At 55.6% G+C, this 19,152-nt stretch overlaps 1 protein-coding gene across 1 annotated transcript in view; it reads right to left on the bottom strand.

Moving 5' to 3' along the window:
• Positions 1-3,933: 3,933 nt before the first annotated feature.
• TRIT1 (tRNA isopentenyltransferase 1) overlaps positions 3,934-19,152 on the bottom strand; it is a 16,097-nt gene continuing 878 nt past the window's right edge. Inside the window, exons 2-11 of the mRNA XM_014946599.1 lie at positions 13,555-13,695; positions 13,000-13,098; positions 12,637-12,785; positions 11,606-11,748; positions 11,223-11,334; positions 10,531-10,643; positions 9,299-9,376; positions 7,446-7,555; positions 6,986-7,103; positions 3,934-4,602 (exon numbers count right to left, since the gene is read on the bottom strand). Of these exons, the coding sequence (XP_014802085.1) occupies positions 4,457-4,602; positions 6,986-7,103; positions 7,446-7,555; positions 9,299-9,376; positions 10,531-10,643; positions 11,223-11,334; positions 11,606-11,748; positions 12,637-12,785; positions 13,000-13,098; positions 13,555-13,695 (1,209 nt within the window). The 3' untranslated portion in view covers positions 3,934-4,456. The remainder of the gene's footprint in view (positions 4,603-6,985; positions 7,104-7,445; positions 7,556-9,298; positions 9,377-10,530; positions 10,644-11,222; positions 11,335-11,605; positions 11,749-12,636; positions 12,786-12,999; positions 13,099-13,554; positions 13,696-19,152) is intronic.

The raw sequence follows: 19,152 nt of genomic DNA, 5'->3' as shown, positions 1-19,152 counted from the left end.
AGACACAGCAGCTGGTAACCGGTGCCAAGCGAGGTGGCAGCTGTGCCACGGTGCCGGCTCCTGGCGCAGAGCCACAGCCCGGCCACCCGAAACGTGTGTACCCCCTTGGTCCCCGCGGTGCTGCCTCTTCCTTACCAGGGGAGGGCTGAGGCCAAAGTCAAGTCACATAGGTGGCTTCAGCCCTGGCTGTCCCCTACACAGCAGCCCGTGGGGCAGAGCAGGCGGCACATCCCACCCCAGCACTGCAGGGACCAGAGATTCCCCAGGGGATGGGCAGATCTGAGCCTTTTACAGCCAAAACATGGAATGAAGAGGGAACCAAAAGGTGGAAGAAACAGAAGGAAACACAAGTCCTTGAACATCACAGCCAGACATTGGCTCTGAGATCAGCAAAGGGGCTGCTCTGAGCTCTGGGGATGGTGACCACAAGCGAGAGCCGTGGGACTCGGCCAGCCCAACCTTCGCTAGTCAGGGCTGAGTGAGGGGCTGGTGAAGGCTGGAGGCAGCGAGTGATGGGGATGCAGATAGTGGGATGCTGCCCATGTACCTCACTGCTGGCCACGAGGACTGGGGCTGCGCTGGCTGCCACCACCCCTGAGCTCCTCCCGGGTGTCCCCTGGGACCCTCATCACCAACCCCATCTGGCACCTGGGGACAGGAGCCCATGCCACCACTGTACCCAAAACACCAGTGCCTGAGTGAGGGGACTTCAGTGGATAAGGAACCGGCTGGATGGTCGCATCCAGAGGGTGGTACTCAATGGCTCAAAGTCCAGATGGACAGCAGTCACAAGTGGTGTTCCTCAAGGGTCCGTGTTAGGGCCAATACTGTTTAACATTTTTATCAATGATATAGACAGGGGGATTAAAGGCACCATCAGCAAGTTTGCAGACGACACCAAGCTGTGTGGTGTTGTCGATACACCAGAGGGAGGGGATGTCATCCAAAAGGACCTGGACAGGCTGGAGAGGTGGGCCCAGGTGAACCTCATGAGGTTTAACAACAGCAAATGCAAGGTTCTGCACCTGGGCCGGAACAATCCTCATCATCAGTACAGACTAGGGGGTGAGGTACTAGAAAGCAGCCCTGAGGAAAGGGACTTGGGGGATGCTGGTGGAGGAGAAGCTGGACATGAGCAGGCAGTGTGCACTTGCAGCCCAGAAGGCCAATCGCATCCTGGGCTGCATCAAAAGATGCGTTGCCAGCAGGTCCAGAGAGGTAATTCTTCCACTTTACTCTGCTCTGGTGAGACCTCACCTGGAGTCTTGTGTGCAGGTCTGGAGCCCTCAATATAAGAAGGACATGGACCTGATGGAGAGGGTCCAGAGGAGGGCCACAAGGATGATCAGGGGGATGGAGCACCTCTGCTACGAGGACAGGCTGAGGGAGCTGGGGTTGTTCAGCCTGAAGAAGAGGAGGCTCCCGGGAGACCTAATAGCGGCCTTCCAGTACCTGAAGGGGCCTACAGGAAGCTATAGGAAGGCTGGGGAGAACCTGTTTAGAAAGGCCTGTAGTGACAGGACGAGGGGCAATGGCTTCAAGCTGGAGGGGAACAGATATAGACTGGAGATCAGGAGAGGGTTCTTCACTGTGAGGGTGGTGGAGCACTGGAACAGGTTGCCCAGGGAGGTGGTTGAGGCCCCATCCCTGGAGATATTCAAGGAGAGGCTCGACGAGGCCCTGGGCAACCTGGTCTAGTTGGGGGTGTCCCTGCTGACTGCGGGGCGGTCAGACTAGATGACCTTTGGAGGTCCCTTCCGGCCTGGACAACTCTATGACTCTATGACTCCTCCGAGGACAGGCAGGGCCGTGGGGACGATGTCCCACCAGCGAGGACACGGGCCTCTCCCAACTCCAGCTCTCCAGCTGCGATGCTCTGCCGGGCCAGGGCGCCAAGGACTTTAATTGACAGTGAGCCAAGCCACGCCAGGCCTGCACTGTTTTCTAATCCCAGTGTAATTAATGACCTTATCTTTGGCCAAAGCCATTTAGATTAAGTGGCTGGTGTGATGGGCTCGGCGGCTCTGGCTGCACAGATGGAAGAGCTGCGTTTGTCTGGGGATTAGGGAAGGCAGATGGAGGGAAGTGCCGTTCCCTGGTCCCCAAACCACTTGGCACCAGCAGTGCCTGAAACCTGAGACCACAACAACTTTCTCAGCGAGAAAGATTTCATGTTTTTGGTCCCTTCCACAGGGCCCAGAGGAAGAGGAGCAGGAGCTGAACGTGTGCCAGCACCAGGAATCAGTGTTTGACCCCAGTCCCTGCCTCGAGTCCTTCCAAGAACAGAAGTACAATAGCCACCACCTCCTTCCTCGGAGAGCAAATTGTCACTGAGATGCTGGCCCTGGCTCTGCATCAATAAAGAGCTGTGTCCTCACCAACAGCCCCCACCTCTCCCAGAAAGCAAACTCACCTGCTCCTCACCCCTTGCAGGATCAGGGAGCGCTTTCACCTTCCATTTCCCAGTCCAGCCATAGCACAAACAAGCGAGTGTGAGAGACCCCCATTCTCCTGGGAGCTGCGACCCCCAAAACGTGGCACTGCAGCGGGTGGCAGGGAGCAGGGGGGAGGCCTGAAGGTGGCTGCAGGCTCTGGAAGAGAACAGGCAGAGTAGCAGCTATTGTGGTAGAGGAATAACATTTATCTGCGGGGATAACAAAGTTCATATTAAACCGATTAAGGATATTAAATCCATTTCTAACAGTATGGTCAGCTGACGGTGCTGAGGAGACAGAGCAGATAATCCCACCCCTCCATTCACAAAGCTGCCCCTATGATCCCAACCCAGCCTGGGGAGACGACTCAACACGTCCATGTGTCCATCAGAAGCCCACGCTCAGCACATCAGAGGCCAATGGGGCTTTACGCCCAGCCTCACCTGCACCTCCTCCATCCAGGAGAGAGGAGAGAACATGGTTCCAGACCTGGACCCCTCAGCCAAGAGCTCCCGCACTGGGCTGAGCCCACATCCACGTGTGCCTGAGTCAGCAGGGATGGAGATGGAGAACAAGCCTGGGCTGGAGAAGAGGTTGAGATGGCGCCACAGACAGAGCCAGCACCACTGAGGCGGTGCCCAGCATCTCAAAGCTGATGCCCAGCTCTGCCCAAGGCTGACAGAGAAAAGCCGACCCAAATTCCCAGCTCTTCATTGCGTATTCCCTCCAGCATGAGCTCTCACCGCACCCCACACCCCGATCAAACAGCCCAAGGCAGCCGCCCCATGGAGCGTTACAGAAATCATTTGACGCTGAGGAACACAAACTGGGGGTTCAATCTCATCCCCATCAGAGCAGGCACTTCCAGATCTGCCCATTCAGCCCTTCCCCTCGCAGGGTGACCACGAGAGATGCCTCTTGCCACATGGTGTATCCCAAGCAGCTAAAGGAACAAGAAATGTGCTCTACCACTGCAAAAACCCTCCCAGGGAGGAACCATGTTGATTGCATTTGTCAGGAGAATCCCAAATTCCTTGGAAAAGGCCCTCTTGGTTCCACCTGGAGCGGCACCCGGGAAGTGGGGTGGCGCAGACAGTGCTCGCGTCCTCCGGGAACGACACGGCAGGAACCAACTGGCTCAGCGGACGCGGCATAAGGAATTTTGCCGCTCAGCAACTCAGGATTCAAATGCGGGGCTGGTTCCCGCTGCCAAACCGCAGTGTAAACCCCCGGGACTTCAGCTTTAACTAGGACAGCCTCATCTGTTGCAAACTGGATGAGATCATTTCCAAGTTCCTGTTTAACAGGTGCCAGCTCCTTCTGCACCTGCTCCGTGCCCGGGGATCGGCTGATCCACCGCCCTGAGAACATCTGCTCAGCTCCCTCAGAAGCTGCAGAAAAGGTGACTGGAAGAAGGAGCCAGGGCTGGACGTCCTGCCATGTGCCCAGAGCGGGGAACCTGGGCCAGGTAGAAGCAGAGAGCAAGAACTGGGCCTGCTAATAGGGAGGGGAACCCACAATAACCCTGCAACTTTATTTCCATATAAAAGGAAAAAAAAAAATAAAATATATATATCCTCTCCACAATAAAGGCAGTAAGAGCTCGCTCAGCTCCGGATTTCACTCCTGGCCAAGCTGGAGGAGCGCAGGGTGTTTCTGTCTCTGAGAATGACATGTTCACATGCCAGCAGGATCGACTCAGTCATTCCAAGGATAATGCTACGTCTCTGGCAGGAATTAATGCTTGGCAATGGGAGGATGCAGGAGGTAGCAGCCTTGCCCCAGGGGCTCAGCCCTTTCCAGGCAGGGCTGGGGAAGCCTGGGAACAGGGCGCGATGAGGCCACATGAAGAGGATCCGATGCAGCTGCCAGCCTTTGCCCGTCACTTACACACCTGCCTCATCCCCCAAAAAAATAAAAAAATATGACTCAGCTCATTCAATTCCAGGCCATCCAGGACTCAGCGTCCTCGCCATGCAGGTGGGAGCGCGGCTGCTCCCCTTCGCCAGCTGGTTGGCAGCCTACGGCAAAGGCACAGACATGCTGCTGTCCTCGCCAGGGGTCTCCGTGCCCCCACTGTCCCCCTTGGTCTCTGCAGCGCAGCTGGCGGCCTCCAGCTTCCTTCTTTTCTTCAGGTGGTACAGGTGGGATTTGGATCGTGTGTGAGCTGGAGGAAGAGGCAAACAGAGCATTTAAGTCCGGGGAATTTGGAGAAGGAAACACCCAACCTGATCCCTCCGCGCAGCACAGAGAACCCTTCCTTCCATCCTCATTCCCAGGGAAAAGTGAACTCTCAAGCCCTGCCCTGGACATTTTTCAGAGCACTTCTAGACCAAAACATTGGGTCTCAGAAGGGGAACAACCCTTCCAAGCCTTCTCCTGACTGGGAGAGGGGAAAAAACCCCTGGGTTTGTATATGCAGAAGCCTCCAGAGTGTCAGGACTCGACTCTCCCAGCAAGTTCTGCTCCCAACCGAGGCACGACACTGGGAGGATGGGAGAGAGTGTTACCAAAGAGGCGGCCCATGGCAGGATGCGGGTGAGGTTGTGCAACTTTCCATCACCCCATGGAGCGCTGCCAGCACCATTTGTAAGCCCAGATGCCTGCACCAAAGCACTGGGGATATCCTGTGCATCCATGGCACGGACAGGGACGGAGCCCGGAGTTTAATTACGCTTTTGCATAACTCCAGGGCATGGCCCCCAGCTAGGAGAGCACTTAGCAGGACCCAGACAGGAACAGAGGTGTGATCCCAAGGATACACCTTGTACTGACACAGCGGGGCAGCAGGAGCTGCGTTTCTGTTTGCAATCACACAGTTAAGGACAGTACAACCTCAGTATCAGTGTTATTATCTAAGTAGAAGGTGCTTTGTGTAACCAGACCAAGGTACCACCTTAGCAGGGCGGTTTTGCTCTTTCCAAGAGATCAGAGCAGCAATTAAAGCAGCAAACTTTTCAAGCAGGGCCTTAATTAAATGAGGGTATGTGCTCACTGAATCAAGGCCCTCAGGTGTTTTCCAGTCATCATTTTTGCTGCCAAAGGATGAAATTACATGCAAAGTTGCTGCTTTATCACAACGCTGGAGGGTCACCCTCAGCTTGAAATAAAGTCTCACCTTCCACAATTTGTCGCAGCAACACCAGTGTAGAGTGGCTGGAAGCAGCACTGGTTTCTGCTGCTCTCTGGGGAGGTCTGCTCTTTTAAGTCCGTACAAATTATAAAATTAGATAAAATTTTAAAATCTTTCAGAGCCAGTGGGGTCCCAGGAAGCAGTTCCCAGAACTATCTGTAACTTAAGACAGCAGACCAGATTGCAGCTCGACCCAGCTCCCACTGTGGTTTTCACTTCCCTTTGAGCTTTTACATCTTGCAGTTACAAGTAACACCCAGGTTTTGGACACCCATTTTTCTCCCACCAGCTGGGAATTTGAGCCAAATTCAGCTGGATGCAGAGACCAACAGCTGGTCTTGGTTGAAGAAGGTATTGTCATCATCCATCAGAATCTGCGATGACATCCCTAAAGGACGTGCAGTTGCAGCTGTAGCGTTTGGAGGGATCTTGGATTCCCACTTGGTCATAAAAATTGCTGGACCTGGAAGGAGGACATGCACCCCCGTAACTTCCAGAGTCCTCTAGTTCTGGAGTAGGTGGAGCTCCTTCAAGGCACCTCCAAACCGAGACCAGCTAAAATAACAGTTACACTTACAAACCGATCTCACTACAATGAGCTTCCTATTCTGAGCCAACTTCCATCCTTGCCTTCAGCAACTCCCTGGAGCAAGAGGAATAAGTGACTGGTTCAAATCCAATGACCAGGGAAATTTATCTCTGCATTGTGTCTGCTTATACCGCATTTGGGCAACACATGGAGATTTACCAGTTTCATTTCTGCAGCCTGTTTCTCCACCACTTTTTGTTTCTGGTTCTCAGCATGAGCCTCACAGCACAGATAAATGCACTGAGTTAATCTGATTCCAACTGAGCTCTTTTAAAGTAAGTCTATTGAAAATAGAAAATCCCCTTCTATTACCATTACAGCCAGGAATAAAAAAATACCACACAAATAGGAGATATTGGACCAAAATTGAGCTGTTAAAAACATGAAGAAACTTCCATTTTGCACAACAAAATTTTAGGAGAAACAGATTTGTCCTTTGCTTTTTGACAAAGTTACCTAAAGCGCTGAAAAGGACCAGCAGCCCTGACTAAACACAGGCAGTGCTGAGGTTTGACGCGACGTATAGATCCTTGCGTCTGGCATGACGGTCGAGCGTGGCAGTGTTTACTGGGTGCTGGGGAAGGGGTTGAAGCCCGACAGATGGCTGCTGTGGCACAGCTCCTGCACCCTCTCTGGGCTTGCAAATGCCGGCTTTCATCCATGGGCTGTAAACAGTCCTTGAAAGCCCAAGATCTTGTGCTGAGGGTCACCTGACCGAGCTGAGAGAGCCAAAGAAGCTGCTCTGCTCCAGAGAACTGCGTCACTCCATCCCTCCGTGTCACTGTGTCCCCTCTCAGGTCCTCTCCTCTCCCCGTTTCCACATCCTACCTGCCCACTCCCTGTCCCCGATGATGACTCTGTTGCAGAGCTCACACACACGATGACTCCGCTTGTTCTCGTTCACATCGTACTCCATCTTCACAGGCTCTACTGGGGGCTCACGTCCCTGTAGATTAAATAATGCCTCAAATCGGTTCCCACTATGAAAATATGCTTGGCTGTGTTCATTTTGGTAGAGTTTGGGATGTGAACTTGCCATACAAAGACACTAAGGTTAGCAGAACAGACGCTGCAGTTTCACCATGCAAATCAAGCAGAGAACTGGGCATTAGGAGAAATTTTCAGCTTAGACAACAACCCTCTGCCACTGCAAGGAAAGCCCAAGGGTGGACATAAAAGCAGACAGCCCTGTTCAGGGGAGAGACTAACTCCCAAGTTATGGGGCCTGGAGGCTACCAGGAAGTTGGCTTCTCAGCCACGGCGCACGTGTTAACTCGTTACCCAGTACCTGGATGAAGCTTTCCACAATCTCCAGAGCAGGTTTCAGCACATCCTCCTCCCACCGCAAGAGATCAGACACCTCCAAGCCATACACCGGGGGCACGTTGAGCCCGGGACCTAGAGAGACAAAGAAAGGCATGTCACCACCAGAACCTCCCCAGCATCACGTCCTAGCATCCAGGAGGCAACGCTGTGAGCAGGGGAGATCTGCTCCTTCCTATCTTGCTGTCCTTTAGCATGCAGAACCAAACGGCACCAGCCTTTCCAGAGTCAAAATTAACAGAGACCTCAGTTTGGGGGGCATCACCCTCACAAACAGCACCCAAGACCTCGAGAAAGCATTTTCACAGTTGTCTGCCTTCGGGATGGCGTTATGAAATCCAAGCAGGCAGACAGCCCATCATAACAGCAACCACTTCATCACGGCTACAGTCCACAGGAGGCTGCAGAAGATCAAAAGCTGGATCCAGGCACAAAGCCATCGCACAAAGCTTACAAGGAGATGCAGGCACGGAGTCTGGGTGAGGAATCTGCGGGTGCAGGTCCCCGCTCAGATCTCTAATTGCTTGTGAGGCTGCAGGAGCCAACACTCCCAGCTCTCAGTAGCAGCCACGGCAGGAGATGCTTTAGTAATGCCTTGACCTGACAAGGCACAGATTCAAAGCCACCCCCTTCAGCCTCTCCCAGCCTGGCGGGAGGGCACAGGGGGATCGCTGCACCTCATTTGGGGTGATACAGCTGCAATCAGAGGGTGCCCGCTCCCTCGGGTGACATGGCTGCCCTGCCTGGCTCACCTGCCCGCAGGGACTGGGCACAGGGCCCCACTCGGACAAAGCCATCAAAGGCCGCCACGTGCCAGTCTCCAGCAGGTGCTGCTTTTCATGGCTGTAACCACAAACAAGCTCCTGATGGGGCTGATCTGAAGCACACCTGCCACCAGAAAGGTGAGCCACAGCCACCCAGCACATGGCTCCAGGAAAGCTCTTACACCCCCTTCAAAGCCCATCTTTTGACTCGAGTTTCTCCCTGCCTTCTTTTTTTTTTATTATTTTTTTTTAATATATATTTTATTGTTGTTTTGCCCCTACCAAGCACCTTTCAACAAGTGCCCGGCTCCCAGCTGCTGCCGCTGGCCCCGCTCCCAAGGTTGGGGCTGGGATGGGGAAGTCCTGCTGGCTCCTTGCCACCGCAGCAAGTAGGGCCCAGGCAAAGGGCAGGTGATGGGCTCCTGCTCCTAATCTGGAGGGCAGCTCTCAACTGGGGCTTTTCACCCTGCGCAGGGAGCACTGGTGGGTGCACAGGGAGAGGGAACATACTGGGGACCCCCTCCCTGAGATCCCCGAGAGCAGGACAGGCTGCAGGGACGCTGCAGCCACCATCATCTACTGCTGCCCACCACGGGGGTGAGCCTTTGCTTGCTTTGTTCTGTCACGATATCATCCGTCCTGATGGCACCGGTGTTGGGAAGGGGAGATCTTCCCTTGACAGGCAGCCAGGGGTACAGGGACGCAGTGAGAAAGACCTGGACAGTGCTGGGTGGGCTGTCTCAGGAGGGCCGAGTGGCTGCTCTGCTTCCCACATGTTCAGGTTGCACCCAGGGCAGAGCCTGGCGGGGGGTTCCTGGAGGGATCTGGCCACAGCAGACACCCGCAGAGCCAGGACAGCCTGAGCCAGCCAGAAGAATGCATGGAGAATGCTCTGATCTCTGCCGGACTCACATCCCCCTTCAACACTCATTGCCCCAAAGCAGAGGAGCCACCGCTCTCCTCTCTTGAGCTGGGAGCCAGGAATGTGCTGAGGAGGGATGAGAAGAGACGCGAGAACAGGGATGGGGAGGCAGGGCAGGAACAGAGGACTTACGTCTCAGAAAGCGGTTCCGGACCCATTTGTTCTGCCTCCGGGCATATCTCTTGGTCACCTGCTTCAGAGCCTGGATCCCTTTGAAAAAGAGGGAGTGAAAAATAAAAACGAAGGTCAGTGCAAGGCTGCCAGCTGAGCTCAGAGCGGAGTGAGAAGAGGCTTCTGGCTCCAATGGGGGGAAATCACACGAGACCAAAGTCTGTGCTGGATGGTCCCACATTCACTTAAGAGAAGTATTTCTGCCGTCAGTCCGGAGGTCTTGAAGCCCACAGGGAGAAGCACTCCTCATGGTGAAGAGGGCGAGCCCTGCCAGACAGAGTAGGGGCAGTGGAAGCACGAAAGGATGGACAAGGTGTCTCAAATATCCCTGAGTGGGTGGGAAGGGCCCAAAACCTCTGCTCTGAAGCTTTTAACGGGTGGGACAATGTGTTCAGGGGCTGCACTGCTCTCCTAATGCCTAATTGAATACTTCTCTGCACAAAGGAGCCAGGACTCCTTGTCCTACTCGCAGTAGGCCCAGAGGATGGTTTACCACTGTACAACCTTTCAATATTTAGTATCAGACTTACTGTATCCCTCCATAATCATCTCCTGAGGAGACACAACAAGACCCTTCTGCACCAGACTTGTTTTCAAACTTTTTATCATTTCTGTGGTTTCCTCAACCTCCATCTCCCCTTTGCACTGAACCCTCCACACAGATAGACTCTACCTGGGACCTCCAGGAGCAGAGCAGCTCCCTCCTCTAACGACAGCGTTGTCTGTCCAGATGCTCCAGAATGACATGCACCATCAAAGAGTGCATCACTACTGACACTGTCATCTGCTAGATCCCCAGATCCCTTCCCACCATCCTGCTGCCGAATCAGATGCTGAGTTCTGCTTCACCCCTTCTCCCTACCCCTGTTCTCCACAGTGTTCACACCCCAGCTGGGATCCCATCACCCAGGTCACCGGTGGACCAGTTCCAGACCCCAAGTTACACCATGCCCGGTACATCTTGCAGGGAGGTCTGGGGGAAGGGAGCGAGGAATTGCTGTGTGCGTACTCAGAGTGTACTGAAAAAGGAGTCCTTGCCCCCCTGGACTGGCAGAAGTGGAAAAGGTAGAGAGAAAGGCGCAGGTCAACCCCAACAAGACCTGCCCCAAGGTCAAAGCTTGGTTCAGACCATCACGCAGTGTCACCTGGAGCTGCGTGGGGCTGAGGGATGCATGACATGGTGCTCCTCTCACCTTTTTGCAGCAGCAGAGCACTGGTCTCGGGCGAGCAGTTCCCCTCACTGATGAGGTACTCATGGAACTCCTTGAATCCAATGGACTGGAAGATGCCATGCTGGTAATCCTGCCTGGAGAACAAAACAAGAGATAGGGTCAAAGCAGTTGCCTTCAGAACAGTGGGAGACCTCGACCCTTCCCGTAATAGCTCAGATCTCTGAGTCTCACCCTGCAGGGATCTCCCCTGGTGACACAAGCCCATGGCCTCAGGGGACAAGCCAAGCCAGACACACAGGAATGGTGCCTTCAGTGCCACCCCATGTCAGCTGCACTGTGCCAACACTCAGGCAGCACCAAGAAGTTTTTACTGAGGGGAAACATCACCGCTTGGCAAGTATGATCTCGGCAAAACTAATTCAACACTAAGACCCACAGGGACTCTGCTGTTTGACCAACCCTGGTATAAGGGTTCTGGCAGAGAAGGCCAGGAAGTGCTGGAGGATCTGGCTGGTTCAGACCTTTCCACTGATGGTGCCCCCGCAGAGGCAGGCATCTGTCCTGTCTGCTGGCCCTGCCACAGGAGTGGGCACTGCCCAGAGAAGGCTGAGAGCAGCAATACATCGGAGCTGCTGAAGGGAGAGCTGGTCTGGGCCCTGCATGGGGTCTGAAGGTGGGACTAGGAGCAGAAAGGAAGCTGGCTTCGCACCCACCGGTTCTCGGCCACCTTCTCTTGGTTGTAGCGTCGGTGAAAGTCCCGCAGCTCCTCCAGGAGTCCTGCAGCCAGCATGTCATCCACCCGCTTCTCCAGCCTCTGGTCCAGTGCTGGGAGGAGGAGAGGGGGACACACTCAGCCACACGGAGCCATGCCCTCAGGAGGCCCACAACTGGAGAAGGTGCTAGGACTCAGTTTGGCACTGCCAGCCTCCCGATCCACCTGAGGAACGCAGAGCCCAGCAGGAGAGAGGAGCAAGCCCTCTGTCACGCCCACTGATGCCAAAGGTATTGCTGCCTTCTTCAGGGAGGAGGCTGGGGCAGGAGCACGGAGTCAGCTCCAATCCCACATCACCAGGAGCTGTGCAAAGCCCACTCTCACCTGCCTGGTCTGCATGGAGCCACAAGATGCAGGAATGGGGGTATTTCAGGGGCCCCCCTAGGGGTCCCCCACCTTCTTCTTCCTGCTGCTGGTGCAAGATTTCACTATGGGGGATCCCCGTCTCTTCAAACACTTGGAGGCTCCTGTAAGCAGAGACAGACAGAGCTCAGAGGCTGGGTGAGGATGAGCTTTTCCATTTCCCCAGCAGCCCTGGGGGCTCCAGCAAAGGGAACCGCAGACACTTGCTGGGATCCAACCCTCTCATGTTGGGGGGTGGGGGGGCCCCATCCCGTGCCCAGCATCCTGAGCACACCCAGGTCCTGGGGGCGTGATGCAGTGCACAGCACAGCGATGGTACCCAAGGAGCCCAGAGCACAGCCACCCACTCCTGCCTGGCACCGGGACAAGCCCTGTAGGGGACGGGGTTCTGGCTCCAGCCCTGCCCTTTCCAGCCAGGCAGGGCTGCAGGGAAGGGGCTGGCGTTGCCGATGCTGCGAAGAATTACTGCCAGCTCAGCCCAGCCCGGCCAGGGAGGTGGAGGAAGCTGCACGGGGTGCCCAACCCTCCATCCCCCTGCACCGTGCGAATGGGGTGGGCGGCATTCTGCTCCCCCCCGGGGCCAGGGCTCGGCTGGGACGGGCTCGCCAAAGCAGCAAGCCTGGTCTTGCTGCCGTGCTGTTCCCACAGAGCTCAGGTATGTTACTCAGCCAGCACGGCAGCCTGCTCTTTAAATAGCTCCAGATAAACCCTGCTGCTGGGGCATGGCAGCGGGAACACCCCTGGTGCACACAAGCCAGGAGCCAAGAGCTGTCCTGGCCCCCAAAAACAGTTCAAAATGGGTGCTGTGTGGCCAAGGGTCTCAGATCCCAGAGCGCTCCCCAACACCAGTGCTCTGAGGTGCCCAAGAACCTTGCTAGGAGGTTAAGAGCACCCACCTGGGATGGGAATGCCCACCTTGCCATGTTCCCAGGCACACAATTCCCTCAGAAAGGGGTGCTGAGCACCCGCTGGCCCCAGCACGCCAAGCTCACCTGGCCACTTTACGCTTGTCGTTGGGGTGTAGCTTGGCCGCCATCTCTGGGTCCACCTGGCTCAGGCGGCGATGGAGCTCCACACCGTCCAGTTGCTCCAGCTCCACTTTCCTGTCGGTGACTGTGCTGGGGGCCGTGCTGGCCTTCTCCTGTGTGGCATGAGGTAGCCCGGAGTCAAATGACTCATCCATGAGCCAGGCCAGCACTAGCAAGATGATCCCCCAGATCCACAGGGTGAATAAGGGGCTTTTGGTTCTCCTTGCCCCACTCTAGCATGGGGAGGACCATGCCTGGTCACAGGAAGCCCACCCTGAACACGAGAATCACCCTTTCCCGGAGGCAAACACAGCCCCACAACGGTACCTTGGTGTTGATAAGGACCTTCCAGAGCAGAGACTCGATGTAGTAGTTGGTTCCTCCCACAACAATCGGGATCTTGTCTCGGGCAAAGATATCTTCAATGTGTCACAGTCAGGGAGCGTAAGCAGAGGTGCATGGCAGGGAGGGAGGGCTGTGGGGAGCAGCAGCCAGGGGCTCAGACCCTGCTCTCCCAGCCCCAAGGAGGCAGTGAGGCTGCAGGACAGGGTTATAGGTGTCCCTCATCTCTCACTATCCTCTGCTACCACCAAAACTCAGGGAGACCCAGGGACTGCCAGGGAGGGCAATACCTGGCTCTGCAGTGTTGCAGCGCAGCAGAGATCTTCCCCAACCAGCCCTGAGGGGAAGCTGCCCTGAGCATTAGCTGGGAAAAGGAAGTTCCAAGCGCCGCTTTACAGCAGTGTCCTCTGAAAACCCGAGTTAGTTGCAACGTGGAGAGCCCTAGGCTGATGCAAACACTGCTCCCTTTTGCAGGGCTGGCTGCAGAGAGGGGGGAGGCCGTATCTGCTGAGCCAGGCAGGCTGCAGTGTGAAAGGATATCAGAGCCACGGCTTTGTCTCTGAAATCCACCACTGTGTAGTTAGAGACAAGGGGATCCACAAAGCTGATCATGTGGTGTCTGCACAGACGCTGCTCCTGGGGAGAAACCTTGTTCGTGATGATGTCCAAGCCCTTGTACACCTGGGGAAGAGAAGAGCCCTGTTATTCAACTCTGTGTCCCATGAAAACCCCACTGACCACCGCTCCTGCCCCCACGCATGGCCTCTGCCTGCCCCTGTCACCCCTCCAAGCCCCTCACCGGTCTTCGGAGGAGCAGCACAGGCAGGGCCATGTGCCCCATTCAGGTGAGGAAGCAGGAATCCTGCCAACACCTGCTCCTGCCAGGGCCAAATTGCCTCTCTCTGGTGTTTGTTCCTGCCCTCGGGAGATGAACTGTGAGTGTGACCGCTCACAACTGCTTTTCTGGTCTGATATAACCCTGCAGTTGGGACGGAAAGGCTGATGGAGCAATCAGAGAGTCGTGTCAGAGCCCGCTCAGCGTAACCAACCAAGCCCAGCTCTGAAGCACAGAGCTCCGAAACAACGAGGGCAGTTGTCTCCGAGCTGCAGGTCCCTCATCTTCTGCCGTTGCAGCTCAGGTGTGCCCCTCTCCAAACACCCATTTGCAGCACAGCACCGAGTCCCGTCCGGGGACAAGGATCGCTGCTTCCATACTGCACAAAGATCTCTCTGGATGCAACATGCAACTTTGTGGAGCCTCTTAAACACACAAACGGTCTCATCTCATGCCCACCATAAAAGCTTGGTGTTCCACCTGCTGCTTGCTCCCACCAAGGGACAGACAGGAGCAAAACACATCGGTGCAGGCCAATGAACCCAGAAGAGACAGGAGACACTTGTGATCGCAACCAGCAGCATCTCGCTGCTTTGAGGAGCCTCTTCCATGTCGAGTTTGGGATATACAACCTCAAAGAGCACCATCGAGAGATGCTGGCCCCCAGCTAGAGAGCTAAAAACAGCGCAGAAGGAAAAGCAACCCAAACCAACCCCTTGGGAGCATTCTTGGTAAAGAATGCCAAGGCCACCTGCCATCTCAGCACTTGCATCCGAGCCACAGCCCAAATCCACCCTCCAGGCTGCATAAAGCCACAGCCACAGCCCAGCCCATAGACCCGGGCTGTGCAAGCACTGCAGCTGCATCAGTTTGGCGTCCCGCCCCCATGGCGTCCCATGAGCAGAAGAGCCCTTTAAGATTACACCGTCTTTCACTCAGGAGAAGGAAGGAAGGCTCCTCGCCCTGCTCCCCATGGCAAACTCAGCCCTCCTCACTGTGGGGTGCTCCTGGACCACTGGCACTGCCCCAGTGATGCTGGTCAGTGGGTGCTGCGAGGCTCCACAGAGCTGTGAACAGAGATCAGTGTGGGGACCCACACGCCAAGGGTACTGGCAGCATGGACATAGTGGCAGTGGGGCACAGAAAGCCTTTCTATCCCTGTGCCGTGCCAAGGACCGAGCATCCTCTGTGCCAGACAGTGGCTAAGGCTCTTCTTCGTGCTGTGGTCACAAGGAGGATGTGTTTAGCTCCCAGCACCTCCCTGCCTGGAGCAGTCTCCCAGCTTGGGATGAATTGGCCTGATGGGAGAAGAGACTGAAAACGGCTGTACTCATTTCCTCCTCCATCACCCAGAAACCACCCCAGCCAGAGGACCAGCCTTCCAGAAACAAATTTCCCCTTAATCCCCTCTGAGAAGCTGCCAAGCCTCCAGCCTCCACCCACTGCCTCCCCTGGTCCCAGACCGAAGGACAAGGTGACACAGAGGTGACCGACGGGCAGAAGGCACAGAGCAGCAGCAAGGGATGATCTGAGGTTAGTGGAGCAGGGAAGCCCGATCCCTGCCCGGAGCAGTCATGAGAGCTGCTGGGGCGGCTGAACTGGCTGCGGCCAGGGAAAGACACTCCCCGGCTTAACTCTTTCACTTGCCACTTGGAAGGCAAGTGCCAGCCCTGGCTCCAGGTCCCTCAGCAGAGAAAGGCTCGCCTGGGGGCAGGAAGCAGGGAAGGGGGAGCGGGAGGGCAACCAAATGCTCTTCCTTTCTGCCCTGCAGAAACCCAGCTGGCTCCAGGGAACGGTGAGCAGACAAGGAGAGGCCCAAGAGGCCGCTCTCTGCCAACATGCCCTGTGGCTGCCTGCAGCCTATTGATCCCCTTCCATTCCCCAACCCCGGGCTGAGCAGTGCCGTTCAACACAGGTCTCCAGTTGGCACCAAAAACCTTTGAATTCGGTGAGCTCTGGCTCAGTGCCTTCTCTCCCCCCGGCAAGGGCCAGACCAGCCCTCCAGGTCCTCCAACTCCCACTCGTCTGCCTGAAATCCCAGTCAATACAGAGGCTGACGGGGAGGCTGGGAGGCAGCCGGGAGCTCCCCCTGCTCCGTGCGGGCAGAGCCGGGGTTTACAGCCCAGGCTCCAATCCCCCAAGGTTCTCCTAGAGATTAAACACTGAGAGCCTCCCTGAATATCTGGCAACAAGAGGAGGAGGAATGCGGTGTCAGTGTGTGGGCTGGGAGGAAACAAAGGCAGCCTTTTACATACACCCAGCAAAGCCCGGAGAAGGTTTCCACCAGCTGGCTGTCGGCAGGGCCTCGCACCGAGACGTTCTCCCGACACTCATTTCTATTTTCAGCAAGCGGCTCAGATAAGCCTTTGTTGCTTTCTAAGGCCCCAAAACAGATTAGCGGCAGCCTGGAGCAGCAGGCCTCTGAGACACCAAACACAAGCCAGCGACTAAAGATGCTTAGCCTTGACTGTGTCCTCCCACCTCTGCTGCTGAAAGCCCGGGCAGGTCAGCCCCATGGCTCACAGCACAGTGGCTGCAAGGTCACGCCGTCGCCTCTTCTCATGGGTGGGGAAACTAAGGCAGGAAACACAAACACCAGCGATTCTCGGGAAACGGTGCCTGAGGATGCTCAGCCCGCAGCCAGGAAGGGTGGGCTCTCCCAAACCCTCACTCTGCCACCCGTTTCACGCACAATCTCAAACTCTGTTCCTTTGTCCTGAGTGCAGGGTGCACAGTAGCGAAGGTCGGAGGCGGGCTTTGAGCAACCTGGTCTGGTGGGAGGTGTCCCTGCCCATGGCAGGGGGTTGGAACTGGATGATCTTTAAGATCTCTTCCAACCCAAACCATTCTGTGATACTATGACATGACAGCTGTGCATCATGAGGACTCCAGACACAGGAAGCCACCTACACCGGGAAGAGCATGAAGACTTCACAGAGGCCAAAGGATGTCCTGGAGAGGGGCATGGAGGACCCAAACCAAGGAGAGCACGACTCACTCCCCTCTCCGATCCTTGCCACAAGAAGCATGCCAGCAAAGGCTCTTAGGATGTCCTGACTTGACACCCAGTGTGCTTCAACATCCTCTAGAGAAGGGCAACATCGCCACCTCAGAGTATGGGATTCAGAAGGGACAGTGGGATCAGGAGCAGACACAAACCACTCAGCCAGGAAAGAAGCAGCCCTGCCTGGCTTCCCTGGAGAATGACTTACTCCTAAAGGAAACTCACTGCGATGACAAACTGGCACCAGAAAGGACAAAAAGAAAGATTAAGAGGCCACCAGATTAACCAGAACTCCTGAGCCGCACACACAGGCAGCGGCTAAATCTGTAATTCGACCACAGCGACTCAGGGCCATGACAAATACACCGAGGAGATAGAGGGGTGCCTGTGTGCGGGAACAGGTGGGCTCGGGGCTCCCCGGCCCCTTCCCGAGCCTGGCTCCAGCCCCAGCAGCTGCCCAAAAACACTGCCAGCATTTGTCAGAGCTCAGCAGAGCCCGTATGGGGCGCAGTGATGAATGGACAAGAGGGGGGCCGAGGACAACACAGTCGCTGGCAGCTGTCAGTCGAGAATGAGCAATGGGATTTTTTTTTTTAATTTTTTTTAAGACCCGGGTGATTCTTCCACAAGGACACCAGAGCCAGCTCTGCCTGGCAGAGAGGGATAGGCAAGCAGGGAGACGATATTCCGCGGGAACAAAGCCAGCGAGAAAGCAGAGCCAGTTGGCTGGCTGTGGCCGCCTGAGCGGGGCACAGGGGTTAGTGGAGCGTGGTGGGGGAGGCGCAGCCGGGAGCTGCTGGAGGCTGTGCCTTCGGGCCGTGGAGGGGCAGGGCTCCCCCGCCTTGCTGCCGCGAGAGGCCATACTGAAAGCATGCCGCATTACGGGATAAAAGTAGCGGAGCCGCTCGGCTCTCGCTTTACAGTCACGCTAGAATGAGATTAAAAGGAAAGGAGGACAAGAGCCACTCGAGCCCGCATGCCATTGGGCGCCTGCAGCCAGAGTCCTCCCAGCGCCTGCATTCCCATAGTGGGACCTGAAACAACCAGGGCACAAAATACATGCTTCAAAACATCCACCAGCTTGAAAGGAGAATCCGCAGTGTGCCAGCCGGCTCCAGCCACATCTGCAGAGCTCGGGACACAGCAGGAGTCTCGTGTTCACGGGATCGCTCAAGTCAGCAGCCCTTTCCCTGATACTCAAGCCCGCCGTACACTTGGGCTGGCTGTCGCCACAAGGTCCAAGAACCTCAGCATTCACAGTGCACAAATGGGCAAAAATAACCGAAAAAAAACCTCTGGGATCAGGAAGGTCAGTACCAGTAAAACCACACCAGCCAAGCTCTGCTCAGAGATGTTTCTGATGTGGACACTAGAGCGAAGGAACTCACCTTGGAAACTTAGCAGCAGCCGACCAAAAGCTGCCCCAGCCCAGACAGGAGAAAACCAGCCCTCAGTGAGCGCTGGCAGCCCAGAAAGCCAACCGCACCCTGGGCTGCATCCCCAGCAGCTCTCTGGGATGCAAACAGCTGCCAGCATGGCAGGAAATCAGGAGGTGGCCACAGGACAGTGAGAGTCTATTTCCGAGCAGCACAAAGGCCAAAGGGTTTCGTTGGCAGAAAAAAGCTTTTTTTAAAAAAAAGTGTAACAAATACGTTAAACTTGATGGAAAGTTCAGGCTTTCTAGAAGGAGAACAGTGAAAGTGGTGGTTAGGAAGGAAAACATTTTACTAAACAATAACAAAATCCCTGCGGTGGCTGGAATCTGCATCTCATGACAAAGCTCTTGTAGCTGAACGCAATTAGGACCAAAAAAAATGAGGCTCAGTTCCTTGGTGTTTACTGGCCCTGATGTGCAACCGATACACTCCACGCTGCCGCTTGCAAGTAGTAAATATAATTTTCAATATTCTTCCCCATATCTCGTCAGTGTCCCTTTGCTAGGTGACCAGGGAAGGGACCACTGGCCTTCGGCTGCCACCTTACAGCCTCACCTACATTATGTCCGTAACGCAGCCTCTGGCACTGCTGCCTCACTGGGACACAAAGCACAACGCAGGGACCGTCCAGAACTGAACCACACACCCTGAGGCCGCCATCAGCCACGGTTTCCTAGGCAGGGCTTGCAGCACGTCCCGCACAGTTGCCTACAACCCAACGTCCATGTCAGCCACATCTGCAGGCGCAACCTGGGCATCGCTCATGGCCGATTAACTCCAGCTGCTGCGCTCCCTTCATCAACTGCTCCTCACACCTCCGCGTTGCTTTTTGCAGGTTAAAATTAAAACACCCTTGCTTTGGT

This window comes from Calidris pugnax, unplaced genomic scaffold, assembly GCF_001431845.1.
Source record: "Calidris pugnax isolate Ruff unplaced genomic scaffold, ASM143184v1 scaffold113, whole genome shotgun sequence".
Taxonomy (NCBI): Eukaryota; Metazoa; Chordata; class Aves; order Charadriiformes; family Scolopacidae; genus Calidris; species Calidris pugnax.
The sequence above is the reverse complement of the archived record's forward strand: the minus strand, read 5'-3'. Positions and strand labels throughout refer to the sequence as shown.